Below are 22,594 nucleotides of genomic sequence, written 5' to 3'. Positions count from 1 at the left end.
ATGGAAATTCTATTCTTAGTGTTAGTGCTTCACCACTTCAGGCTTCTGTTCTTATTCTCTGTAATCCTTTAAAGCCCATTTGGAATTTATTGAGACTTATTTTGTGGCCTTGAGTACATGGCCCATCATGGTGATCATAACTTGGACTTGAAATGTATATTCTGCATTTAAGTGTTTTGTTCTATAAATTGAATTAGGTCGAGATGGTTACATTTTTACCACCCTAAAAAGTAATCCTGCCCTAACAGGTTTGGCTCAGTGGATAGAGTGTCGGTCCACAGACTGAAGGGTCCCGGGTTCGATTCTGGTCAAGGGCACATACCTTGGTTGCAGGCTAGATCCCCGTTGGGGCATATGCAGGAGGCAACCAATGGATGTATCTCCCTCACATCAATGTTTCTCTCTCTCTCTCTCTCTCTCTCTCTCTCTCTCTCTCTCTCTCTCTCCCCCCCCTCTCCCCACCCCCACCCCCCACCCCTTCACTCTCTCTAAAAATCAATGGAAAATATCCTCGGGTGAGGATTAACAACAAAAGTAATTCTGTATGCTTTAGCTATCTCCCACCTTTTCCATATTACATACGTATTTATTATGCTTACTGTCTGTCCTCTCCTTACTGTTACATGTAGCGAATTATGTGATAAATATAGAGATCAAGAGTAAACATTTATAAGTTTTTTTAACAGTGAAATATTGTCATCATAGTTTTATGTTATTAAACAAAGGATTGGTCCCTAAAGAATTGGAAATGTTTTTAAAAAATTGATTCTTTTCTGCTTTGAAAATTATGGCCTAGATTCTTATACCTCCATGTCGTAGTATTTGAAAGGTTCTGGACAGAACAGAGAAGTAGACAATTACCTGTCATACTTGGAAGTGTTTCGTGCTCTACACAAATCATAGTTGCTAGCAAAGAAAATCAATCCTTGCTTTTATAAATTGGTGGGGCAGTGAGAGCTTTTTCATTGTGAGCATTACTTTGTTTTATTAGCATTTCCCATGTTTATTGCTGAGCTGACGTGTGTCCCTTTCTATATATCTCGTGATATCTGAGTGCTTTGAAGTGCAACTTTTAAAATGAAGGTAATGCAAGCCACTTAATTACATGAAATAAAGGACTGAAGGCCGTTCAGCTTAATCCTTTATGTTCTCAGTTTTCACGTTTTAAGTTTTCCAGCCTGAAGTGTGATTATTAAATCTGTGCCCCACCTCGCTGGACTAGCTAAATATGCGAGTAAGTTTTTGAGAGCTACCTAGGCTCATAACCTGGCTTGTTAACCACCTGAATTCTGGTCACTGTAAATGCACGCCTTGGGTATTTTCGTGCTGTAGTATTTCCACATCACATGGTAGAGATATTTTATACCTTCTGAGGTAAGCAAAGTTCTGGGAAACTCTTAGATGAAATCTATAAAAACTATAAAAACGAAGTAATATTTCACAATGATTAAATGGCATATTATTAAAATGAATGTACATAAGAACTGATCCAACAAGCTTTTTATCAGAACTGTGAATGTGTTTGTAAAAATAAAGTGGTGAGATCTGGCTGCCTGGAAACAAAGGGCAAAGGTTTCTATTAAACAACATACCCTTCATTTCCCAGGTATTTGTTACACCACAGTATCTGCAAAGTCGCAGAAGCCTTATTTAGGCCTATTGGGAAAATTTGTATGCTACTTAGTCTGGCACCTGAAATGCGTTAATTAATATTGAAAACCACATAATTTGACTTTTTCCTGCTTTGACCAAATTTCTTGCAGGGCTAAGTTCAGTCAATTTTTTGAATAAGTAAAAGAGTGAGTAGACTGTGACAATTTCAGTATAAACCTATCTTTCAGATAGAGAGTCAGATAAGCAAATATAATATTGTTGGAAATCAGACCTAGGCTAAAAACCGGTCTTTGCTATATTTACTTGGCATGTTCCTTGCAAAAATCAACAAACATCTTTGATTTCATTTGTAAAACGAAGATGAATGTATCCATTTTATAGGGTCACTGTTATGATTAAGGATTGTGGATAATGTATGTAAATGTATAGGGACCACTGTAGACACTTAATGCATGGTAGCTATTGTTGCATTAAAAAATAGCAGTCGATTTGTATGTGTTTACTATATATGCACACAATGAGAACCATTTTCTTACACAAGTCTTATGGTAATCCTTATACAGAAAAAAGGGGGCAAAATTAAGAGAGAGAGATTGGTTTGGGCTGGAATAGAGAGGGAGGAAGTTCTGGTCTACCCAGCATTCCTCAAGGCCCCGAGCAAGGCTCCATAGCCATGCCTGATAGCCCTCATGGAGACCTAGAGCTCTATAGAGTGCGGCATGGAAAGCATTCTTCTGGACTTTAAACACCTTGAGTGCAAGAACTGAATCTTGTTTCATTAACTGATACAGGTATAGCATGTGGTCTCTCAGTATAGTAAATGACGGTTGACCGCAGCTCGTTAAATGGTTCAATTAATTCAGGTCTACTACTTCAGAAATTCCCTCGATTTGCCTGCCAGGTGGGGTTATCATTTGAAGTTGAATTATCAAACCTGCCAGGAAGCATGAGTCATTTAAAGGATGTAATGATAACATCGTTATTTTTTCAGATCTAGGTTGGAATTTGCCCTTCACAAATAACAAAATGATGAGTGATGCAAGTGACATGTTGGCTGCGGCGTTGGAGCAGATGGATGGTATTATAGCAGGTAATGTGCATCCTCTAAAACATGGAATCATGCCATTTATTCTGCTCTCTTGGCTTTTGCATTACAGCTGTTTTATTACCTTTCCACTTTCTTATTTTCACTTATTGGCTCTCCCCAGTGCCTTTAGGTTCCCCGTGGTTTCATCCTTGACCCTCCTTCCCATTTTCTTCCAGAATGTTTATTTTTTCAAAAAATTTTCAGTTAGAGTTGACATTCAATATTATTTTATATTAGTTTCAGGTGTATAGCATAGTGGTCAGATGATTATGTAATTTATGAAGTGATCTGTCAGTAATTCTAGTAGTCACTTGGCACCATACCTAGTTATTACAATATTATTGACTATATTCCCTATACTGTACTTTACATCTCCATGACTATTTAGTAACTACCAATCTGTACTTAATCTCTTCACCTTTTTCACCCAATCCCCCTAATCCCCTCTCCTCTGGTAACCAGCAGTCTGTTCTCTGTATCTATGAGTCTGTTTCTGTTTTGTTTGTTGATTTATTATGTTCTTTAGAGTCCACATATAAGTGGAGTCATATGGTATTGTTTTTCTCTTACTGACTTATTTTACTTAGTCTAATACCCTCTAGGCCAGTGATGGCGAACCTTTTGAGCTCGGCGTGTCAGCATTTTGAAAAACCCTAACTTAACTCTGGTGCCGTGTCACATATAGAAATTTTTTGATATTTGCAACCATAGTAAAACAAAGACTTATATTTTTGATATATTTATTTTATATATTTAAGTGCCATTTAACAAAGAAAAATCAACCAAAAAGTGTGTCACCTCTGACATGCGTGTCATAGGTTCACCATCACTGCTCTAGGTAAATCCATATTGTCACAAATGGTGAAACTTCATTCTTTTTTTTATGGCTGAGTAATATTCTATTGTATAGATGTATCATATCTTCTTTACCCAAAATCTATTGATGGGCACTTGGATTACTTCCATATCTTGGCTATTGTAAATACTGCTTCAGTGAACATAGGGGTATTAGTGTTGAATTTAATTAGTGTTTTGGATTTTTTTCAGACATATATATCAAGTAAGTGTAATTGATGGGTCATAAGGTAATTCTATTTTTAAGGAAGCTCCATGCTGTTTTCCATAGTGGCTGCACCAATTTGCAATCCCAGCAGTGTAGGAGGGTTTCCTTTCCTTCGCATCCTCACCAACATTTGCTCATTGTTGATTTATAGATGATAGCAAATTCTGACAGGTGTGAGGTGATATTTTATTGTGGTTTTAATTTAATTTCTCTGGTTAGTGACATTGAGCATCGTTTCATATGTCTATTGCTCATCTGTGTGTCCTCTTTGGAGAAATGTCTATCATATCCTCTGCCCATTTTTTGAATTGGATAGTCTATTTTTTTGGTTTTAAGGCGTATGAGTTTTGGATATAAACCCCTTATCAGATTAATCATTGGCAAATATCTTTTTCCATTCAGTAGATTTTATTTTCATTTGTTATTTGTTTTGTTTCTTTTGCTGTGAGTTCCATTTGTGTATATTTTTTCTTTTGTTTCCCAAGGAGATATATCAGAAAAAAAATATTACTAAGAACAATGTCAGAGAGTTCACTGTCTAAGTTTTCTGGTTTTATTTATTTGGGTCCTCTCTTTTTTCTTAATGAGTATTGTTAAAGGTTTTCAAAGAACCAGCTCTTGGTTTCATTAATCTTTTGTACTGGTTTTTTTGTGTTTTTTTTTTTAGGCTCTATTTTGTTTATTTCCACTCTGATTTTTACTATTTCCTTCTATTCACTCTGGGTTCTGTTTGTTACTGTTTTTCTAGTTCCTTTAGGTGTAAGGTTAGGTTGTTTATATGTGATTTGTCTTGTTTCTTTGTGTATGTGTTTTTTTTTAATTTGAATCTCAGAAAAACAACAAATAATTTCTTAGTATATTTGTTCTCAGTATTGTATAGGATTACTTAATACTACAAAAGTATTCATTTTTAAAATTTTAAATCATTTTTTATTTATCAATTACAGTTGACATAGATTTTAATATTAGTTTCAGGTGTACAACCTAGTGATTAGACATTACATAACTTACTAAGTGATCAACCCGATAAATCTTGCACCCATCTGACACTGTGCATAGTTGTTAGAATATTATTGACTGTATTCCCTATGCTGTAATTTACATCCCCATGACTATTCTGTAACAACCAATTTGTACTGCTTAATCCCTTCACTTTTTTCACCCATTCCCCAACCCCCTTCCCATCTGGCAGCCATCAAAACGTTCTCTATATCTGTGAATCTGTTTCTGTTCTGTTGGTCTGTTCATTTTGTGTGCTTTTTAGAGTCAATTTATTGATAGACATGTATTTATTGCCATTTTATTGTTCATATTTTTATCTTTTTTTAATTTTTAATTTTCTAAAGAAGACCTTTAACATTTCATATAATACTGATTTGGTGGTGATGAACTCTGTTAGCTTTTTCTTGTCTGGGAATCTCTTTATCATGCTTTCAATTTTAAATGATAGTCTTTCTGTGTAAAGTAGTCTGGTTGTAGGTTCTTACTTTTCACCACTTTGAATATTTTGAGCCAACTCCTTTTGGCATGCCATGCTTTTGTTGAGAAATTGTCTGACAGTCAATTTCTGGAAGCTCCCTTGTAGGTAACTCGCTTTACTTTGCTGCTTTTAAAATTCTGTCTTTGTCTTTAATATTTGCCATTTTTATTATGATGAGTCTTGGTATGCGCCTCTTTGCATTTCATCTTGTTTGGGACTCTCTGCTTCCTCAACTTGTATGTCTGTTTTCTTCTTTAAGATTAGGGAAGTTTTTAGTAATTTTTCAGTTAGGGTCTCAATTTTTTGCTCTTTCTCTCTGCCTTCTGGTACCCTTATGATGCAAATGTTTTTATGCTTGACATTGTCCCAGAGGTACCTTAAATATCTTCATTTGGGTGGATGTTTTTTGCTACCTTCACTTCCAGATCTCTTATTTGATCCTCTGCTCCACCTAATCTGCTGTTGATTCCTTCTAGTGAATTATTCATTTCTGACTGGTTCTTTCTTATGGTTTCTATGTTCTTTTTTATGTTTACTCTCTTTGTAGAAGTTCTCACTAAGTTCCTTGAGCATCCTTAAAACCAGTGTTTTAAACTCTGTATGTGGTAGATTGCTTGCCTCTATTTCATTTAGTTCTTTTTCTGAAGATTTCCCTTGTTCTTTTATTTGTGACATGTTTCTTAGTCTCCCCATTTTGGCTGTCTCTTTGTGTTTGTTTCTATGTATTATATACATCTGCTACATCTTCCAGTCTTCGTGGGGTGGCCTTATGTAGTATGTGTTCTGTGGGGCCAAATTGCACAGTCTCCCTTATCACCTGAGCCAGGTGTTCCAGGAATATCCCTTGTGTGGGTTGTATGTGCCTTCCTGTTGTAGTTGAGACTTGATTGCCATTGAGCCTTCAGTAGGTGCAATTGACTCTCAGGTTTACTGGCAGGAAGATTGGCCACGACCACAGTGTACATGCTGCTGTGCAGTGTTGATCCCAGGGAGCGGGATTTGCCCTAGTGGCATCTAATGCCTGCTGACTGCTCTTTGGGCATGCCACCTATGCAGCTAGTCTGGTAGTGCTCCATTATGGTCTGAAGCTAGCCACTGGGTGTGCTCTCTGTTTGTTCCAAGGTTTCTTGTGAGGGGCTCCAGTGCAGGTCAATGTTAGACACTTCCTGTAATTGGTCTGGGGCCACCTGTGGTTGGTGGCTGTCTATATTGGATCTGGATGCACATGCAAGAGGTCACACTGTGAACCAAGACCAGCTGCCACCAGTATTGGGTTTAGGGCAGGTCAGCAAAAGGTCCAAGGCACCCTGAGACCTGCAGCTGCCTGCCAGCTACCTTTAAGGCTCAGCTGCTGAAAGAACTTTCAGTGATATGTAAGTTTGGTGAGGCAGGGTCTCAGGGAGTCACCAGGGTGGGGCCAGTGGTGTGTTCTCCAAGTTAATACAGATTCATACTTGGCACCAGTGCTGACCATGAGGACACTCAGCAAAGGTCTCAATAGGGCCAGCCACCATCTGCCTGAGGCCTGTGGACCTTTGTGAGTGGTGGGGGTGGGGGTGGCTCTCGAGAAGTCACCAGGGTGGAGCTGTGGAGTTCACCAGTCTAATACAGATTCAGATTTGGCCAAGTGAGGGGAGGACTCAACACAGGGACAATGGTAGCTGCCCTTCAGCTCTTTCCCTAAAACCACACAACTCACTTTCTCTCTGTATGTCTCTGGCACCCCTGGAGCGTGATAAGAATTCCTCGAGAGTTTTTAAGAAAGACTGCCATGCAGACTCAGGGTGGCTGCTGTTGAAAGAGCCTCAGGGCTTGTGCAAGTTGGGCAGGGCATGGTCTCAGGGAGTTGTCAGGGTGGAACAAGTGGACTTCACCAGGTTAATGCAGATACAGATTTGGCCTCATGGGAGGAGGACTCAACACAGGGACAGTCGTGGCAGTGCCACACAACTCAGTTTCTCCCTGTATGTCTTTGGAGCCCCTCCAAGCTGCTGTCTCTCCACCAGAGCCCAAGGTGAGTGCCTGCCAGCAAGAATTTTTTTTTTTTTTTGCGTGGGTGGGCCGTTTAAGAAGATGCCTGTGTTTCTAACACCCTTCCGTCTCACCCAGTTGTTAAGTGGGCTACTCTTCCCAGCACTGGTGTTTCATGCTGGGAAGCCTGGTGTGGAGCTGAGACCCCTCACTCCTCAGGGAGTACCTCTGCAGCTGAAATATCACTCTGGATTTTCAACTGCCACCTGTGGGTGTCCAGCCAGCCTGTTCCACATCTCCGCCCCTCCTATCAGTCTCAATGTGGTTGCTTCTTTATATCCTTTAGGGATAGGGCTTCTGTTCAGCCAGTTTTCAGGTGGTTGTCCAGGTTGGTTGTTCTATAATTTCGTTGTAATTTTATGTGGTCATGGGAGGAGGTGAGTGCACTGTCCACCTACCTACCATCCTGTTGATTGGAACTCCTCCTGGGTTAGTATTATGTCTAGGTTAGAATTTGGTTCAGGGTTTAGCTTAGGTTTGAGGTTAGGTTTAGAGTTAGATTTAAGATAAGGGTTAGTTTTAGTGTTCGTGGTGAGTTCAATATTAGGTTTAGGGTTAGCTTTAAATTTTGGGTCATGGGTTGGGCTGATGTTAGGATTAGGGTTAGGCTTAGTTTTAAAGGTAGGATTAGGATTACAGTTTAGTTTAGAATTAGGGTTAGGGTTAAGGTAAAATGTTTGTGTTTATTTCAGTATTATGGTTAGGGGGAGGATTTATGTTAGGTGTGGGGGGACCTCGGCAGCTGAGATATCCCTCCAGATTCTTAATTGCCACATGTGAGGAGATAAGTACAGCAGATACCTACTCTGCCATCTTGACCAAACCCCCTTTCCAGAAGTATTCTTTTTAAAAAATATATGTTTTATTGATTTTTTACAGAGAGTAAGGGAGAGGGATAGAGAGTTAGAAACATCGATGAGAGAGAAACATCGATCAGTTGCCTCTTGCACACTCCCTCCTGGGTATGTGCCTGCAACCAAGGTACATGCCCTTGACCAGAATCAAACCTGGGACCCTTGAGTCTGCAGGCCGACGCTCTATCCACTGAGCCAAACCAGTCAGGGCCAGAAGTATTCTTAAATTTTACTTTAAGATGTCAAAAATTCCGATCACATCTTGGGATTCTGATCAAGGTTCCTGGTAGTCTATGGACAACACTTTGAAGGATACTGCTCTTCCCAGTATCCATGAGTGTTCTGATCTGTTTTCTTGAATTTAACATTCACTTTTCACCAGTGACTCACATCTACTTACTTTCCCAATTCTTTTGTTATGCTTCATATCTCTCTCTCTTACTGCCAGTAAGGTATTTCCCCTGAAATATCCCATAGATACATCAATGTCATTATTTTTTTAAAAATTGAGCCATTATATTTCCTCAGAAACCTCTCTAGCAGTCTTTGGCTAATTCCATAGCCCTTCATCTCAGCTTTACAGGGTTTCTGTGGAAATTGGTAGAGAGGGTTATGTGAAGCATTTAGCACTGTGCTTAGCATATTGGTGGCAGCCATTGTTATAGTTTGGCAGATTTGAGTCCAGATCATCTGTCCAGTATTAGGAGGCCCAGTGGAATGGACTAGTAGAGACTCTCCCCCGTTGTTAGAATTAATCAAGCCAGACAGCCAACTGGAGAGACAGCTAACATGTTGGTTCTCAAGTATCATCCAGTTGTAAGATTTCCAGATTTATGAGGTGATAACCTAAATATTGTAATTATTGATATTTAAGTGTGAAGTTTGTATTTATATTTGACAGTATGTTTATTTAACAGACTAGAACATAAAAACCGAAGAGATGAAGAGGTCTATACGAGTGCTTTCAGAATGGGCTGGGGTCAGATGTGTGGGTTTAAATAGCAGAATGTTTTTCTCTTATAAGTAATTGAAAACAACAATGGCTGTAAAATTATTTTGTAAAGCTAATTTTAGCAAGAGCATTTGATGTGAGGCTGCAAACAAAATCATGGTGGAAATGTTGATACACACTTGCTCACACATCCACATACGAATATATACATGTAATTCATTGCACTTCTTCAGAGATTAAATTCTGGCAAGTTACCTGGGAGCTGGCCCTCTTGCCTTTGAAATTATGCTACGCAATTTCCACCTCAGCGTGTAGCTTATTTCTAGGAAATGAAATCCTTTATGGTCCCTAAAATTCATTCGTGTTTTTTTGTAATACATGGCTCCACGGGAACTGATCTGCTACCTTCTTAACCCCTGTGTCTGTGAGGTTAGCACGTCCTACACCGAAGCCTACCACACAGTTGGTGGCCCACCTGTTAGATATTTGACCATTGATATTCACCATCAGTTATATGGTTTTGATTTTTGCACCAAATAACTATGGCTTTGAGAGATTTACCTGATCAAATTATCTCTTCCTCCTTCTTTTTTCCTTTTTACTGAATTTATTGGGGTGACACTGGTTAACAAAATTATACAGGTGGCAGGCGCACAATCTACAACACATTATCTGTACACCGTGCTGTGTGTTCACCACCCCAAGTCAAGTTTCTGTCCGTCGCCATTTATCACTCCAATACCCCCCCTCCATTTCTCACCTCCCCCTGGCAATCACCACACTGTTGTTTGTATCCATGAGGTTTTTTTTTTTCTTTTCTTTTCTTTTTGCTCAATCCCTCCATACGTCCCCCCACCCCCGGTGACTGGACTGCTGGATTTGCTTGCCGCCTTCAGCTTTGGTGTCTTATCTAATATAAATCGTGTGGCTTTCTTTGATTTTTTTTAAACCTAGGTTCTAAGGCCTTGGAATATTCCAATGGGATTTTTGATTGCCAGTCCCCCACCTCCCCGTTCATGGGAAGCTTGCGAGCCCTGCACCTGGTGGAAGACCTGCGTGGACTGTTAGAGATGATGGAAACAGATGAGAAGGAAGGCCTGAGATGTCAGATCCCAGATTCAACCGCAGAAACGCTCATCGAATGGCTTCAGAGTCAAATGGTAGATTCCTTCATGTTGCACCTCCCATGCTGTGAATCTTTTGTTGCTTATTCCAAAATTTAGAACATAGAATAGCCAATTAGAGCAAGAAGAAAAAATATATAGGGCAGCACAAGTTTTCCCTAAAGAGCTCCCAGTTCCTTTTTGACTCTAAGGCAGCCGTGGGCAAACTACGGCCTGCGGGCCGGATCCGGCCCGTTTGAAATGAATAAAACTAAAAAAAAAAAAAAAGACCGTACCCTTTTATGTAATGATGTTTACTTTGAATTTATATTAGTTCACACAAACACTCCATCCATGCTTTTGTTCCGGCCCTCCGGTCCAGTTTAAGAACCCATTGTGGCCCTCGAGTCAAAAAGTTTGCCCACCCCTGCTCTAAGGGTTATTTTTACAAAGGGCTCTTTATGTACATTTCTTGGGGGCCCAGTAAGTCACCTGATGGTTCTCATAAAAGTGGACTAGCCTTTCGATTGTGACCGAATGACCTACTGTGGCTTCGAGCAAATAGTCCTATAAGAGAAGGAACCGTGCACATCATAGATGCTTAGCAGTACTATTGGGCGGTTCACTGTAAAAGGACTCAGTGGCAATTCTCAATAGGCAGACTCTCAAAGAGCAAGAGGTTTGTAGCAGTCTTTGATATGAAGTGCCATCTAGTGGCTTGTGGTGGTCATTTCAGTTCCAGTGTACAAGTTACTAGTAAGCTGCGTTGTTGGGCTTTTAAATGATACTCGTATTCACTGAACAGTGAGGACTCTTTCTAGACATCCTTCTCAAAAAATTGATGACATGGCCCATCTGCTCTTTCCCTGAACACAATGGTAGATACCATGGTTTTAATACGCGTCAAACACATAAAATCTAAAGGATATCACAAACACAGATTCAAGGGAAAAGATAGGAAGGGTGTTATTTTGTAAGTATTTAAAGAACACTCAGTTTTCAGGAATTTGCATTAATATGCTTATGGGTTAATTGTGTTAGTATAAAAGCTAATGATCATTGTATGAAAGAATTGAGATATATTTTTGGTTCTGTTTGCTGTTACCTTAATACAACATCCTGCAGCTAAAACATGTTCACATGATGTGACACAAATACGCGTGTCCCCAGCCAGTCCCCTGCCGAGTGTGCTCATGTCCCAGCCAACATGCCTCCCATTTCTGACAGTTTTTAAGTGGTGGTGCAGCTACACAAACTTGACAGTTGGAGACATTTTATTTTTTTATAATACATGATACCTTATTATTATACTTTTTTCTTTTTGGTTAATCCTCACCCGAGGATATTTTCCATTGAGCTTTTTTAGAAAGCGTGGAAGAGAGAGGGAAAGACAGAGAGAGACATCGATGTGAGAGAAACACATTGATTGGTTGCCTCCTGCACGCATCCTGACCAGGGCCCAGGTTGGGGAAAAGCCTGCAACCAAGGTATGTGCCCTTGACCGGACTCAAACCTGGGACTCTTCAGTCCTCAGGCCGACACTCTATCCACTGAGCCAAACCAGCTAGAGCCTTATTATTATACTTTATTATTTGCTCTGCAAGTTTCTTCTCTATAGATTGAAGTATCCATGTTTTCTGATTTCGTTGGGGAATTGCTTCATGCTCTAAAATTAGATGTGTTTTAGCCGTTCCCGAGGCTATTTCTTCTTCCTCTCTCACCCCCTTTTTACTCCACATTTTTCTGATAATTCATCACCTAATGGGAAAGGAATTTACTATTGGCAGCAGAACCTATTCCTGGCTCACATCCAGAGGCTGCCGATGGCAGCCATAGCTCAAGGGTACCTGCGATTGAATTTTTAACTTGTGTTCAAAAACAAGTGTTGTCTAAAACCAAAATTGTATGCCTCAAAACATTTTCATTCACACGTGCTCCATCTGTTCTGTTAAAGTCTTTCTGGAAAAGAGTAAAAAGGATAATGATGATATCTGAATATAAATCAGATCGTGTCCTTCACTTCTTTCTCAGAAACTTCCCAGTGGTAGTCGCTTCGCACTCAGAGGAAAAGCCAGATGCTAACTCTGGATTGCAAGGCCTTCTAGGCATTGCTCCTCATTATTCTTTGACCTTATGTGTCATTACACTTCTCTTTCACTTCACTCTAGGCACACTGGCTCCTTCACTGATTCTCAAACAGTCTCACTGGTTCTGAGACGCACTGGGCACACTGGCCTCAGGGCCTTTGCACTAGCTGTTCACTCTGCCGGGAAAGCTCTTTCCCCAGATATCTGAATGGTTAGTTTTCTCAGTCTCTGATATTGAAAGTTGTGTTCTTGGTGAGGCCTTCCATGGACAGCCTATCTAAAATTTTACATGTTCATTCCTATTATTACATCTCTCTGCTTTTTATTTTCTTAGCACTTACCACTTTCTTACATACTATGGATTTGCCATGTTTATATCATTTATTTTCGGTCTATCCAACTGGAATGTAAATATCAAGAATCTGAGAATTTTGCCTTGGAGCTAGGTTACAAATTACTCATACATAGTTCACTTTTTTAAAAAGTATATATTTTTATTAATTTCAGAGAGGAAGGGAGAGGGAGAGAGAGATAGAAACATCAGTGATAACAGAGATTCATTGATCGGCTGCCTCCTGCACACCTCCACCTGGGGATCCAGCCGTGACCTCCTGGTTCATAGGTCAGTGCTCAACCTTTGAGCCATGCTGGCTGAGCCATAGTTCACTTTTTTGACAAAACAGTACAGGCATTTGTCAGACTGTGAAGAAGTTTCCATAATAATTTAGAAAAAATTACTAACACTCGTTACATAATTAAGATTTAATGATGACCAACTTGACAGTCCATTACTTAAGGCTGATACTATAATGTTCTTATTAATGCAACTGGGTATTTATAGTTGTTCTTATTATTTTGCCTGGGCCAGAGAGATCCCCTGGTTTACTGTAGGATGCAGGCCCATTTAATGGTTTTTAGGATCAGAAGCTGGATAAGAAAAAAGAAAATAGTAACACTAGCTGCCTGTTATAGTGAAGGGATCGTAAATCTACAAGAATGAATTTGTGTTAATAGGGTGCCTATAGCTTTAGCCTTCTAGGAATGAATAGGTATATTTTATGATTTAAAAGTTTAACACAAATATTTAACAATGCTTTAGCAAACTCCAAGTCCAAGAGGGCAAATAGGAAAACATGTTTGTTTGAGCCAAGCAAGTGGTTTTTGCTTACTTTAGGTCTAACATGATGAGTTGCCCTAGTGCCTTTTTTCAATAAATGAAGCTCAGAGTTTCCTGACCTGGATCAGGTCAAGAAATCCCCAAAGTGTCTGGGTATTTGGCAGTTTTAGTTATGAGGCAATCTCAAAATCTGCAGAAACTGCAAAAATACAGTTTTCAACAGAGCGAGTGAAAATGCTGATGGTAAGAACGTCAGACCAGGCATCATAACCCGTGAGATACGTAGAGTATAAGTGGGGGAAATGAAGAGTCCTTATTGCCCTGCCATGTTATTTCCTCTTTTGAACTGCATGAGAAATGTAGGAGGGGAAAATAAGCGGGCTGTATGCAAGACTGACCCAGTCGGAGGTGTTGCAGTACACAGGGACCCTCGCACTTGGAAGGGATGCTCCACTGGCCCGGAAGGCAGCGTTGTTGCCCTGAGGCGATGATTTACAGCACCAGGGTAGAGCCTCACTGCTCTCCGGGAGAGGACGGGGGCAGAGCAGGGTCTCTGCCTGGGGCTTGATTTCCACCGTTGGTGTCCTGTCCTCTGACTCTGGACAGCAGAGCATGAGATGATTTATCGGGTTGGTCACAAATGAAATATGATGGCGATATTCATGCTTGAGGAATTCAAATCTTATCTCAATCTTCCCTCCTAGTACAGTGTTTAGCGGAGAGCAGGCCATAAATGATTGCATGCAGTGGTGGAGATCTAATACTGATTAGGACACGAGAGACCCTGTGTTAGATACTCCTTTTGGTAGCTAGAGATAATGTTTAATTAAAGGAGCTTTAGTGGACTGAGCCTTCCTTTTCCTCTCTTGATACTGAATTTTAAAAACTAGAATCATGAAATCAAGAGTGTATTGGTGTCAAGTACATGACTTTCTAACCAGTATGCTGTACATCTGCAATTAATACAGAATAATACTGAACGTAAACTGTAATTGAAAAATAAAAAAAATAAAAACTTTAAAAGATAGCAAATGGAATGAAAGAATATATTCATAATAAAACACAGTGTTGATGTAAAAACTAGATAAAACCTCTATCTTACAGTACTGCATACTTCAGAGTGTAGGATTTGGAGTCAGACCACTACATTGTGAAATCTGTGTACCTAATAGGGTTATGAGGATGAGAAGAGATCATCTATGTAAACCATTTAGAACATTGGCCTGGGTTGTTAAACTCTTAAGCACTTAAAAAAAAAAAAAGTGTGCTGGCAGAGAGACACACATGTAGCCAGCTCTAGCCTAGTCCATTCCGTGTGACGCCTGCTGAAATGGAGATGCATCCTGATGCTGTAACTGGCACGTGAGTGAGCACGTAATGCGAGGAAGACATCACACAGCGAGCCCCAGCGGAGGTGGACCATAACGGAGGAGGAAAGAGGAAGAAAGGGTGGGAAGTACGGTCCATGCAGAAGGGAGACAGTCAGTGTGTGAGAGAGCATTCTGTGTTCGCGGAGGTTTTGAGTGGTCTGGTAGGTGGAGCACAGGAGTTGGAAAAAGAACAGAGGCAGCAGGGTATTTGCCTATGGGAACTTATCTCTCTCTAACGTTTTTAAGGCAAAGGTAACAAAATTGGGAGAAATATAGATAAGGGTGTGACTAGGAGAGACCTTGACCTACTTAAGTCAACACAGTGTTTTAAAAGTATGTAGCTAGTCCAGTGGTAGCTCTTAACTTTGGCTTAATGTTCCTCTAGTGACTTTTCGTGTGTGTGTGTTTTTTGTTTTTTTTAAAATATATTTTTATTGATTTCAGAAAGGAAGGGAAAGGGAGAGAAAGATAGAAACATCAGTGATGAAAGAGAACCATTGATCAGCTAACCAGCTGCCTCCTGCACGCTCCCTACCAGGGACTGAGTCTGCAACTGGGATATGGGCCCTGACCTCCTGGTTCATAGGTCGACACTCAACCACTGAGCCACACCAGCCAGGCTAACTTTTCATGTTTTTGTTTTTTTTAAACTAATATCCTCCTGGGCATTATGAGCGCTTGTAAATATTAATACAGTGTTGAGAAACGTGAGCATTCTCATTGTGAGCCAATTTTTAGTATTTGTTGTTCTCTTAGGATAATTCTGTAGGACTGGTTTTGGAACATTTTCTATTTCCATATCATATGCAGTAGCTTCATAAAACACTTCTAGAACTTGCTATGAAATACTTGTAATCTTGCTGTAATTTTCTTCAGGCAGAAGAAAGACGACCTTTGCTTTGTACCCTCCCTGAGCAGAAAGCTTTTTTCCCTCCTTAATTAAATGTATTTATTGATAAAACGTTGCCTGTGTGGGAATCAAAAAACAGGTGCATGTTAATATCCTTAATTAAAACGAGGGATTTAAAGCTGTGGCGGGCCCATCTCAGCACTTGCTTAGATGGAAAACATGCATTATGCATCCTGGCTTTTTTCCAAAAAGCTGTCTTCAGGAAGCTCCATAAATTTCACTTCATGGTAGTCCCCAGGGATGGAAGTCGTCCAGGCCACTCCATCAGGCTCCTCGTAATACTTGTCACTTAATTCTGGGCACTTCAGTTTACAACATGAACAGAATTATGCTGAGGTGATGGTGCAGGTATGTGACCAAGCAGCTGATGTTAAATTAAACATTTTATTCATTCTAAATATACATCGCACACTTACTAAATTCGTTTCTGATTTTTTGTGTGTGGCCTCAGGGGAAGTATATCCAGTGTGCATAGTTTTTAGAAGAAATATCCTAAACTTTTCTTTTTTGTTAAAGCGCCTTTTTGTGTTGTGTGTTTTTTTCAACCTATAACTTGGGTTATTCCCAGAATTTATACTGGAAACTGCATGACTACCAGTTAATTCTGGAAAAATAATGGATGTCACATCAGATAGGAGCTGGGTGGTAAGGAGGTACAGTTTATATCTACTCTGGTTGTAACTTGGAAGTCGTTATTTGCTGTTTTGATTGAATTCTGGATGGCTTCGTCTAACCATTTTGGACTCCACTGGCTTTTATTTCTGTTGTATTTGAAAGAGGAACCAGGACATTCTATTGGGATTACATATTATATGGCTGTGAACTGTGTAAGTGAGATAACAAAGGACATAGCACATACACGACTATGTTTCAAAATGACGTTTTTATGTTGTCTGCTCTCTGTCAGCCTTTTCATGTGTTTCCATAAAGCCTTGCATCTGTAAGATGACTGAGGAAAAAACCCTCACTTGCTCTCCCAATCCATACTTCAGCATGTAGACCATGCAGGAATATGCCCAAGTCTGATAACAAGTGACAGGGAGGGCCCTAGCCTGTTTGGCTCAGCGGATAGAGTGTCAGCCTACAGACTGAAGGGTCCCAGGTTTGATTCCGGCCAAGGGCACAGGCCTGGGTTGTGGGCTCTGTCCCTGGTGTGGGGCATGCAGGAGGCAGCCAATCAGTTTCTATCTCTCTCTCCCTCTCTCTTCCTCTCTGAAATCAATAAAAATATATTTTTTTAAAAAGTGGCGGGGAGGGGTTTGCTGGGAGAAAAAAGAGTGAACAGTGGTCTAAGCCAGTGGTTCTCCACCTTCTGGCCCTTTAAATACAGTTCCTCATGTTGTAACCCAACCATAAAATTATTTCCGTTGCTACATCATACCTGTAATGTTGCTGCTGTTATGAATCATAACGTAAATATCTGATATGCAGGATGGTCTTAGGCGACCCCTGTGAAAGGGTCGTTCGACCGCCAAGGGGGTCGCGACCCACAGGTTGAGAACCGCTGGCCTTGGGCCAGGTGCTATGGAGGTTACAACATGATGCCTTGTATAGGCTCTGCCCTGGAGCTTGCATAGCGTTATGTGAACAAGCAAGCTCATGAGAAGTTAGGGAATTCAGGAAGGAAAATAAATGCTAAATCTCCAGTGAGCTCGGCTGGTGAGGGCTGCTGGGGACGGGGGCGGGGAGGTGTGGTGGGGGGAGAGGGTGTGGTGGTGTCTTGCATACTGAGAGTTTAAGTTTTGGGGGAGAGAGAAAGGCTTCAAAGAGGAAGGAGAGGTTTGCCCTGTGATTTGGAGACTTGAGTAGCAGGAAGAAGCCTGTAAGTTACCCCTGTTGTCTCCCATTTAAGGGGAGGCATGTGCAGTCCTGCATTTGGGACTTAGGGGGGAGTCCCAGGCCACTCCCACTATCTCCACTCAGAATTATGGCATTGAGCATTTGGGGGAAATAGAGTTTGATGCCCGACCACACACTTGCAAAGCTTCGTGTGCCCCAGGTGTGCCCCACTTGACAGTGAATGTTCCTTTTAGCCACTGTTCCTTTTAGATCATTATTTTCTGCTTGATGAGAAGTTGTGTGGTTTGGTAAAAACATGCCTAACGTGCCTACCTTACCTATTTTGAGGTAAATGAACCAAGTTTTATTCTTGTATTTTCTGTTCATGGCCGTCAATCACAGCTGTGCTAAACTCAGTTCAGGTGCCTTGAATTAAAGACAGATGCAAATTTTTTATTTACCCACAGCGGTTCAAACGTAAAGAGGGCCAGACTCACCCTAGTTACTTCCTTTTCAGACAAATGGACACCTACCCGGGAACGGAGATGTGTACCAAGAAAGGCTAGCGCGGTTGGAAAATGATAAAGAATCCCTCGTCCTTCAGGCAAGTGATTTTTTAAATGCTGTTCGTTCCTCATGACATATTTACAAAGACATTTAAAACTGGGATGGCACATTCAGGCGCTTACAGGAGCCAGATTGCTAAGAGACCTACTGGTAAATGCTGCAGGCCATCTGTGCTCAGCAGGGAGCGGTGAGGACTGTGGTAGAACCAGGGTGTGCATACCCTGTCTAGCATGAGCAGCCCTTAATCCAACACACCCTTCCAGGGCCAGTCTGATGACCAGCACAGTCATCTGATCTGATTTTTTAATATATACCAGAAATTCTGGTTTGGTACTATATATATATATATATATATATATATATATATATATATATACACGCACCCACACATATATACTGTATATACATAACATAGACTCATGAATCTGAATAAGTACCTCTGAGTATATATTTATATATATTTAATATTTAATTAAATATATTTAATGTTTAATTAAATATATATTTAATATTTCAGTTTAAAAAAATGATACCATGGGCCAAACAAAGTGAGTGGTGAAGTCCTATTTGTAGGCTAAATTTGAGTTTTCTTGTTCAGAATGTTATTTTTTTCCCTTGTTTTATATATATATATATATATATATATATATATATATATACATACATATATATATATATATATATATATAATTAAAGTATAGTTGACATACAATATTATATTAGTGTCAGGTGTACAACGTAATGATTCAATATTTATACACTTATAAAGTGATCACTACGATGTCTAGTAACCATCTGTTACCATACAGTGTTATTACTGTATTACTGACTATATTCCCTATGCTGTACATTTGCAGTCCGTGATTTATCTGTTTTATAACGAAAAATTGTATTCACCTTTTCACTCATCCCCTTAACCTTTCTCCCCTCTGGCAACTATGAGTTTGTTCTCTGTACCTATGAGTTTGTTCCTGTTTTGTTTTTATAGATTCTACGTATAAGTGAAATCAAATTGTATTTTGTCTTTCTCTGACTTACCTCGCTTGGTATAATACCCTCTAAGTCCATCCATGTTGTTTTAAATAGCTGACAGATACTTTTACTAGCCCAGTGTGTTTACTAGGTTGGTGCTCAGTGGGGGGACACGGTGAGTGTGCAGTAAGCACCGAGGATGAAGGACGAACCCGGTGGCTCCCCAGGGGCCTGAGAGTTCATCCCGGCTTTGAAGACGTGTGTGGATAATGTGATCATGAAAGATCTCATGGAATTTGAATTCTCTGGTTTATTTTCTTTATTCCTCCTGAAGTATCAAACTTGAATAGTCCTTGATAACTCTCCTCTAAAAGTTAACTCCATTTTCTCACTTAATCTCTAATACTACCTCCTATCCTCAGCTCACCCCAACACCCCTAAATGCTAATCTGTGTGTGTGCTCCCTCGTAAATGGTTGAAATGGTTTGAACCTATAAAGCATTGTACACCCCCAGTGAGCCCGACCTTTCTTAAGTATTGAATAGGAGTCCTCATGTCAACCAGCACCACATATAGAGGAGTGTGAAGGGCTGCTGTTATTAATTCTCGGGTCCCCCCTCCCCCACCCCCGCTTTACATCCAAATGAGTGGTGACAGCATTCCAGTTTTTGTTCTATTTAGAGAAATAAAGTTTGCAGTGGGACCCAAATTCTTCCTAATCCATTGAGACGTTTTGCTCTAAATACAGGTAAGTGTGTTGACAGACCAGGTGGAGGCGCAGGGAGAGAAGATTCGAGATTTGGAGTTTTGTCTGGAAGAGCACAGAGAGAAGTTGAACGCCACGGAGGAAATGCTGCAGCAGGTGCGTACGAAGCTGGCCCCCAGCGGGATTTTCCTGCTGAATTGTTTGAGGTGTTCCATTGTTGTGTTTGCTCTGATGGAGCAGTACATTTCGTAGTTCACTTACACTGGCATATTTTAAGTAAAAACCTAGGGTAGCAGGCTCTCAAAATACATACACACATTAAAAATGTGCTCATGTAACTAGAATCTGAAATAAAATATTACTAGAATTACAGGTAATTTTAATTATCTTCTTTATGCTTTCATATGGTTTCCTAACTCCCAACCAAGAGCATATTTATGTGATTAAGAAAAAAGATAAATACCACATATGACCTTTATTAGAAAAAATTTGTACACAGACATACATGATGCTCATATATGAGAGGACCTATAATATAATGGATAGAATACACACTGGAGCAAGGCTGCTTAGTTTTGAGTCCCTGCTCTGCCATTTCCATGCTGTGTGACTTTTGGCAAACTTTTAACCTCTCTGTTCCTCAGCTTGCTCATCTGTTGAGTTCCTCATCATGCATTATCCTTATGCCTTTCTACCTCATAAGGTTGTTTTGAGGCTCAGACCACTAAGTACATGTCAGAACAGTGCCTAGCACATGGCACACATAACATCATCATCATCATCAGTGTTATCAGGCTTCATACTATATATAAGGTTTATACATGTGTGTATCTACGTAATATATCTCCCCAATAAGCAGACGTGTTTAGTGCTGCTCAATGTATCTATTTAGTAATTAATCATCAAATCCTCTATTTGACAGTTACTGCTTTGCAGGCATAAGTGAGACACGTCTACATGTGGCTGTTTGTAATGAAACAACTTTTGAATGTATCTCTTAAATTCTAATAGGAGCTTCTGAGTAGGACATCCTTGGAAACTCAGAAGTTGGATCTGATGGCTGAGATATCTAACTTGAAGTTAAAACTGACGGCTGTCGAGAAAGACAGATTGGATTATGAAGATAGGTTCAGAGACACAGAGGTAAGCGGCACCCTCTCTCTCTTTACATACATATACATACATATGTGTATATATGTATATATCACACACATATATTCCTAGAGCAAGTTGAAATTCCTTGGAGGTGTGAGGGAGAGGCCGTTAATTACATGTGCCCTCATTCATCTATGTTTCTTTTCTTTTTTAAATCTTAATTGTTGAAGGTATTACATATGTCCCTTTTTCCTCTCATTGTCCTCTCCCCCCTTCCCATCACCCCCCCCCCCCCGCAAACCTTCACCACCCACTGCCTGTGTGTCCTTGGGTTATGCATATATGCATGTGAGTTCATTGGTGGATCCTTCTATGCTTCTTTTTTAAGAATAATCCTTAATTAAGTTGACTTTTTATCATTAAATGCTAATGGCAGTTTTTATTTTCAGACATTTTAAAAAACATATTGTTACTGATTTCAGAGAGGAAGGGAGAGGGAAAGAGACAGAGAAACATCAGTGATGAGAGAGAGAGAGAGAGAGAGAATCATTGGTTGGCTGCCTCCTGCACGCCCCACACTGGAGATCGAGCCTGCAACCCAGGCATGTGCCCTGACTGGGAATGGAACTAGGACCTCCTGGTTCATAGGTCAACACTCAGCCACTGAACCACGCTGGCCGGGCTGGTTTTAGACTTTTGATATGAAATAGTAATCCTTTCATTAGCCTTTAGAAGTACTTGTGACTTTAGGCTTTTGGAGCTTGTATCTTTCTGTTTGTCCATTCTCTGTCCATTTGTACTGGTTTCCTTCATTGTGGAAATTATGGGTTTAAGTGAATGATTTTACTGTTTATTTAGCTATTATTTAGGCACACTGATTATTATAATAAGATTTTTAAGTATATATAGAAGACATGCTTTCATTATATAATCATAAAAATCACAGCTCTTTAGAGGTTATTTAATTTGGACTTCTACTTTTGGTCTATTCCACACATAAATCATTCCAATGAAGTAAAGTTCACTATTCTTTTGTGAAATTCAGGGTAGACTTTACTACTTGAAGTAGCCATTTTTGTGGCCACACATACTCATTTGTGCCATTTTATTGTTAATCCTGGTCTTCTAATTTATTTATTTGTTTATTGCTTTGTTGGGGAGGAAGGCATATCCATTTGAAATTTATTAATTTGAAAAATATTAAAGGCTGTGGAAAGTCCTTCTCTGCTAGGGCCAGCTCTTCTTTTTCCTCTATTTTGTTTCCTCAGTTGGGGTATGGAGAGATGTCATATTGGATTATTTAAAAGGGTACCAAGGAGGAGAGAGGAGTAGAAATCATTTACTTCTTCCCCCTCCCCCATCTTCATTTTAAACATTTATTTCATGCCAACTAAATGCCATCATGCTATGAGGTACTACATTATACATATATTAATCACTGCATGAAAGCCCTTCATAGATTTGAATTGAATGAGGTTTGCTTCATTGCCTTTTTCAAAAGCAAAATGTCTGCCACAGGTCTCACGATGACGGGAAGTCTTGTCACACGTATTACTTCCTCAGGAACAAAAGGAAATCCCTAACTTGGTGCATGTCTTATCTGTAGAGCTTTTTGTCAGTCACCTGTATGAGCATGTTTCTCATTTGATTGAGACTGGGGCTCTTAGACCTTAGGATGTTACCCAATTTCTGTAACGTTGCTCTTGTGCTTTTTTAAAAAAAAGAAACAGTTTTCCTTCTGCCATTCATAACACAATAGTAGAATTCAGTCCGCAGGTGGCATGGCACGGAGCTAACCCTCCTGCAG

The 22,594-nt window shown here is 40.0% G+C and overlaps 1 protein-coding gene across 1 annotated transcript in view; it reads left to right on the top strand.

Annotated features, from left to right (window-relative positions):
* The window catches only part of PPFIBP1 (PPFIA binding protein 1), a 168,612-nt gene that overhangs the window by 103,576 nt on the left and 42,442 nt on the right, over nucleotides 1-22,594 (top strand). The window contains exons 3-7 of the mRNA XM_081082694.1: nucleotides 2,606-2,704; nucleotides 10,036-10,241; nucleotides 17,965-18,051; nucleotides 19,735-19,848; nucleotides 20,704-20,835. Of these exons, the coding sequence (XP_080938820.1) occupies nucleotides 2,641-2,704; nucleotides 10,036-10,241; nucleotides 17,965-18,051; nucleotides 19,735-19,848; nucleotides 20,704-20,835 (603 nt within the window). The 5' untranslated portion in view covers nucleotides 2,606-2,640. The remainder of the gene's footprint in view (nucleotides 1-2,605; nucleotides 2,705-10,035; nucleotides 10,242-17,964; nucleotides 18,052-19,734; nucleotides 19,849-20,703; nucleotides 20,836-22,594) is intronic.

Source organism: Myotis nattereri (assembly GCF_964212035.1).
Source record: "Myotis nattereri genome assembly, chromosome: 2".
Classification (NCBI taxonomy): Eukaryota; Metazoa; Chordata; class Mammalia; order Chiroptera; family Vespertilionidae; genus Myotis; species Myotis nattereri.
Note: the sequence above shows the minus strand (reverse complement) of the source record. Positions and strands in the feature narration are given on the sequence as shown.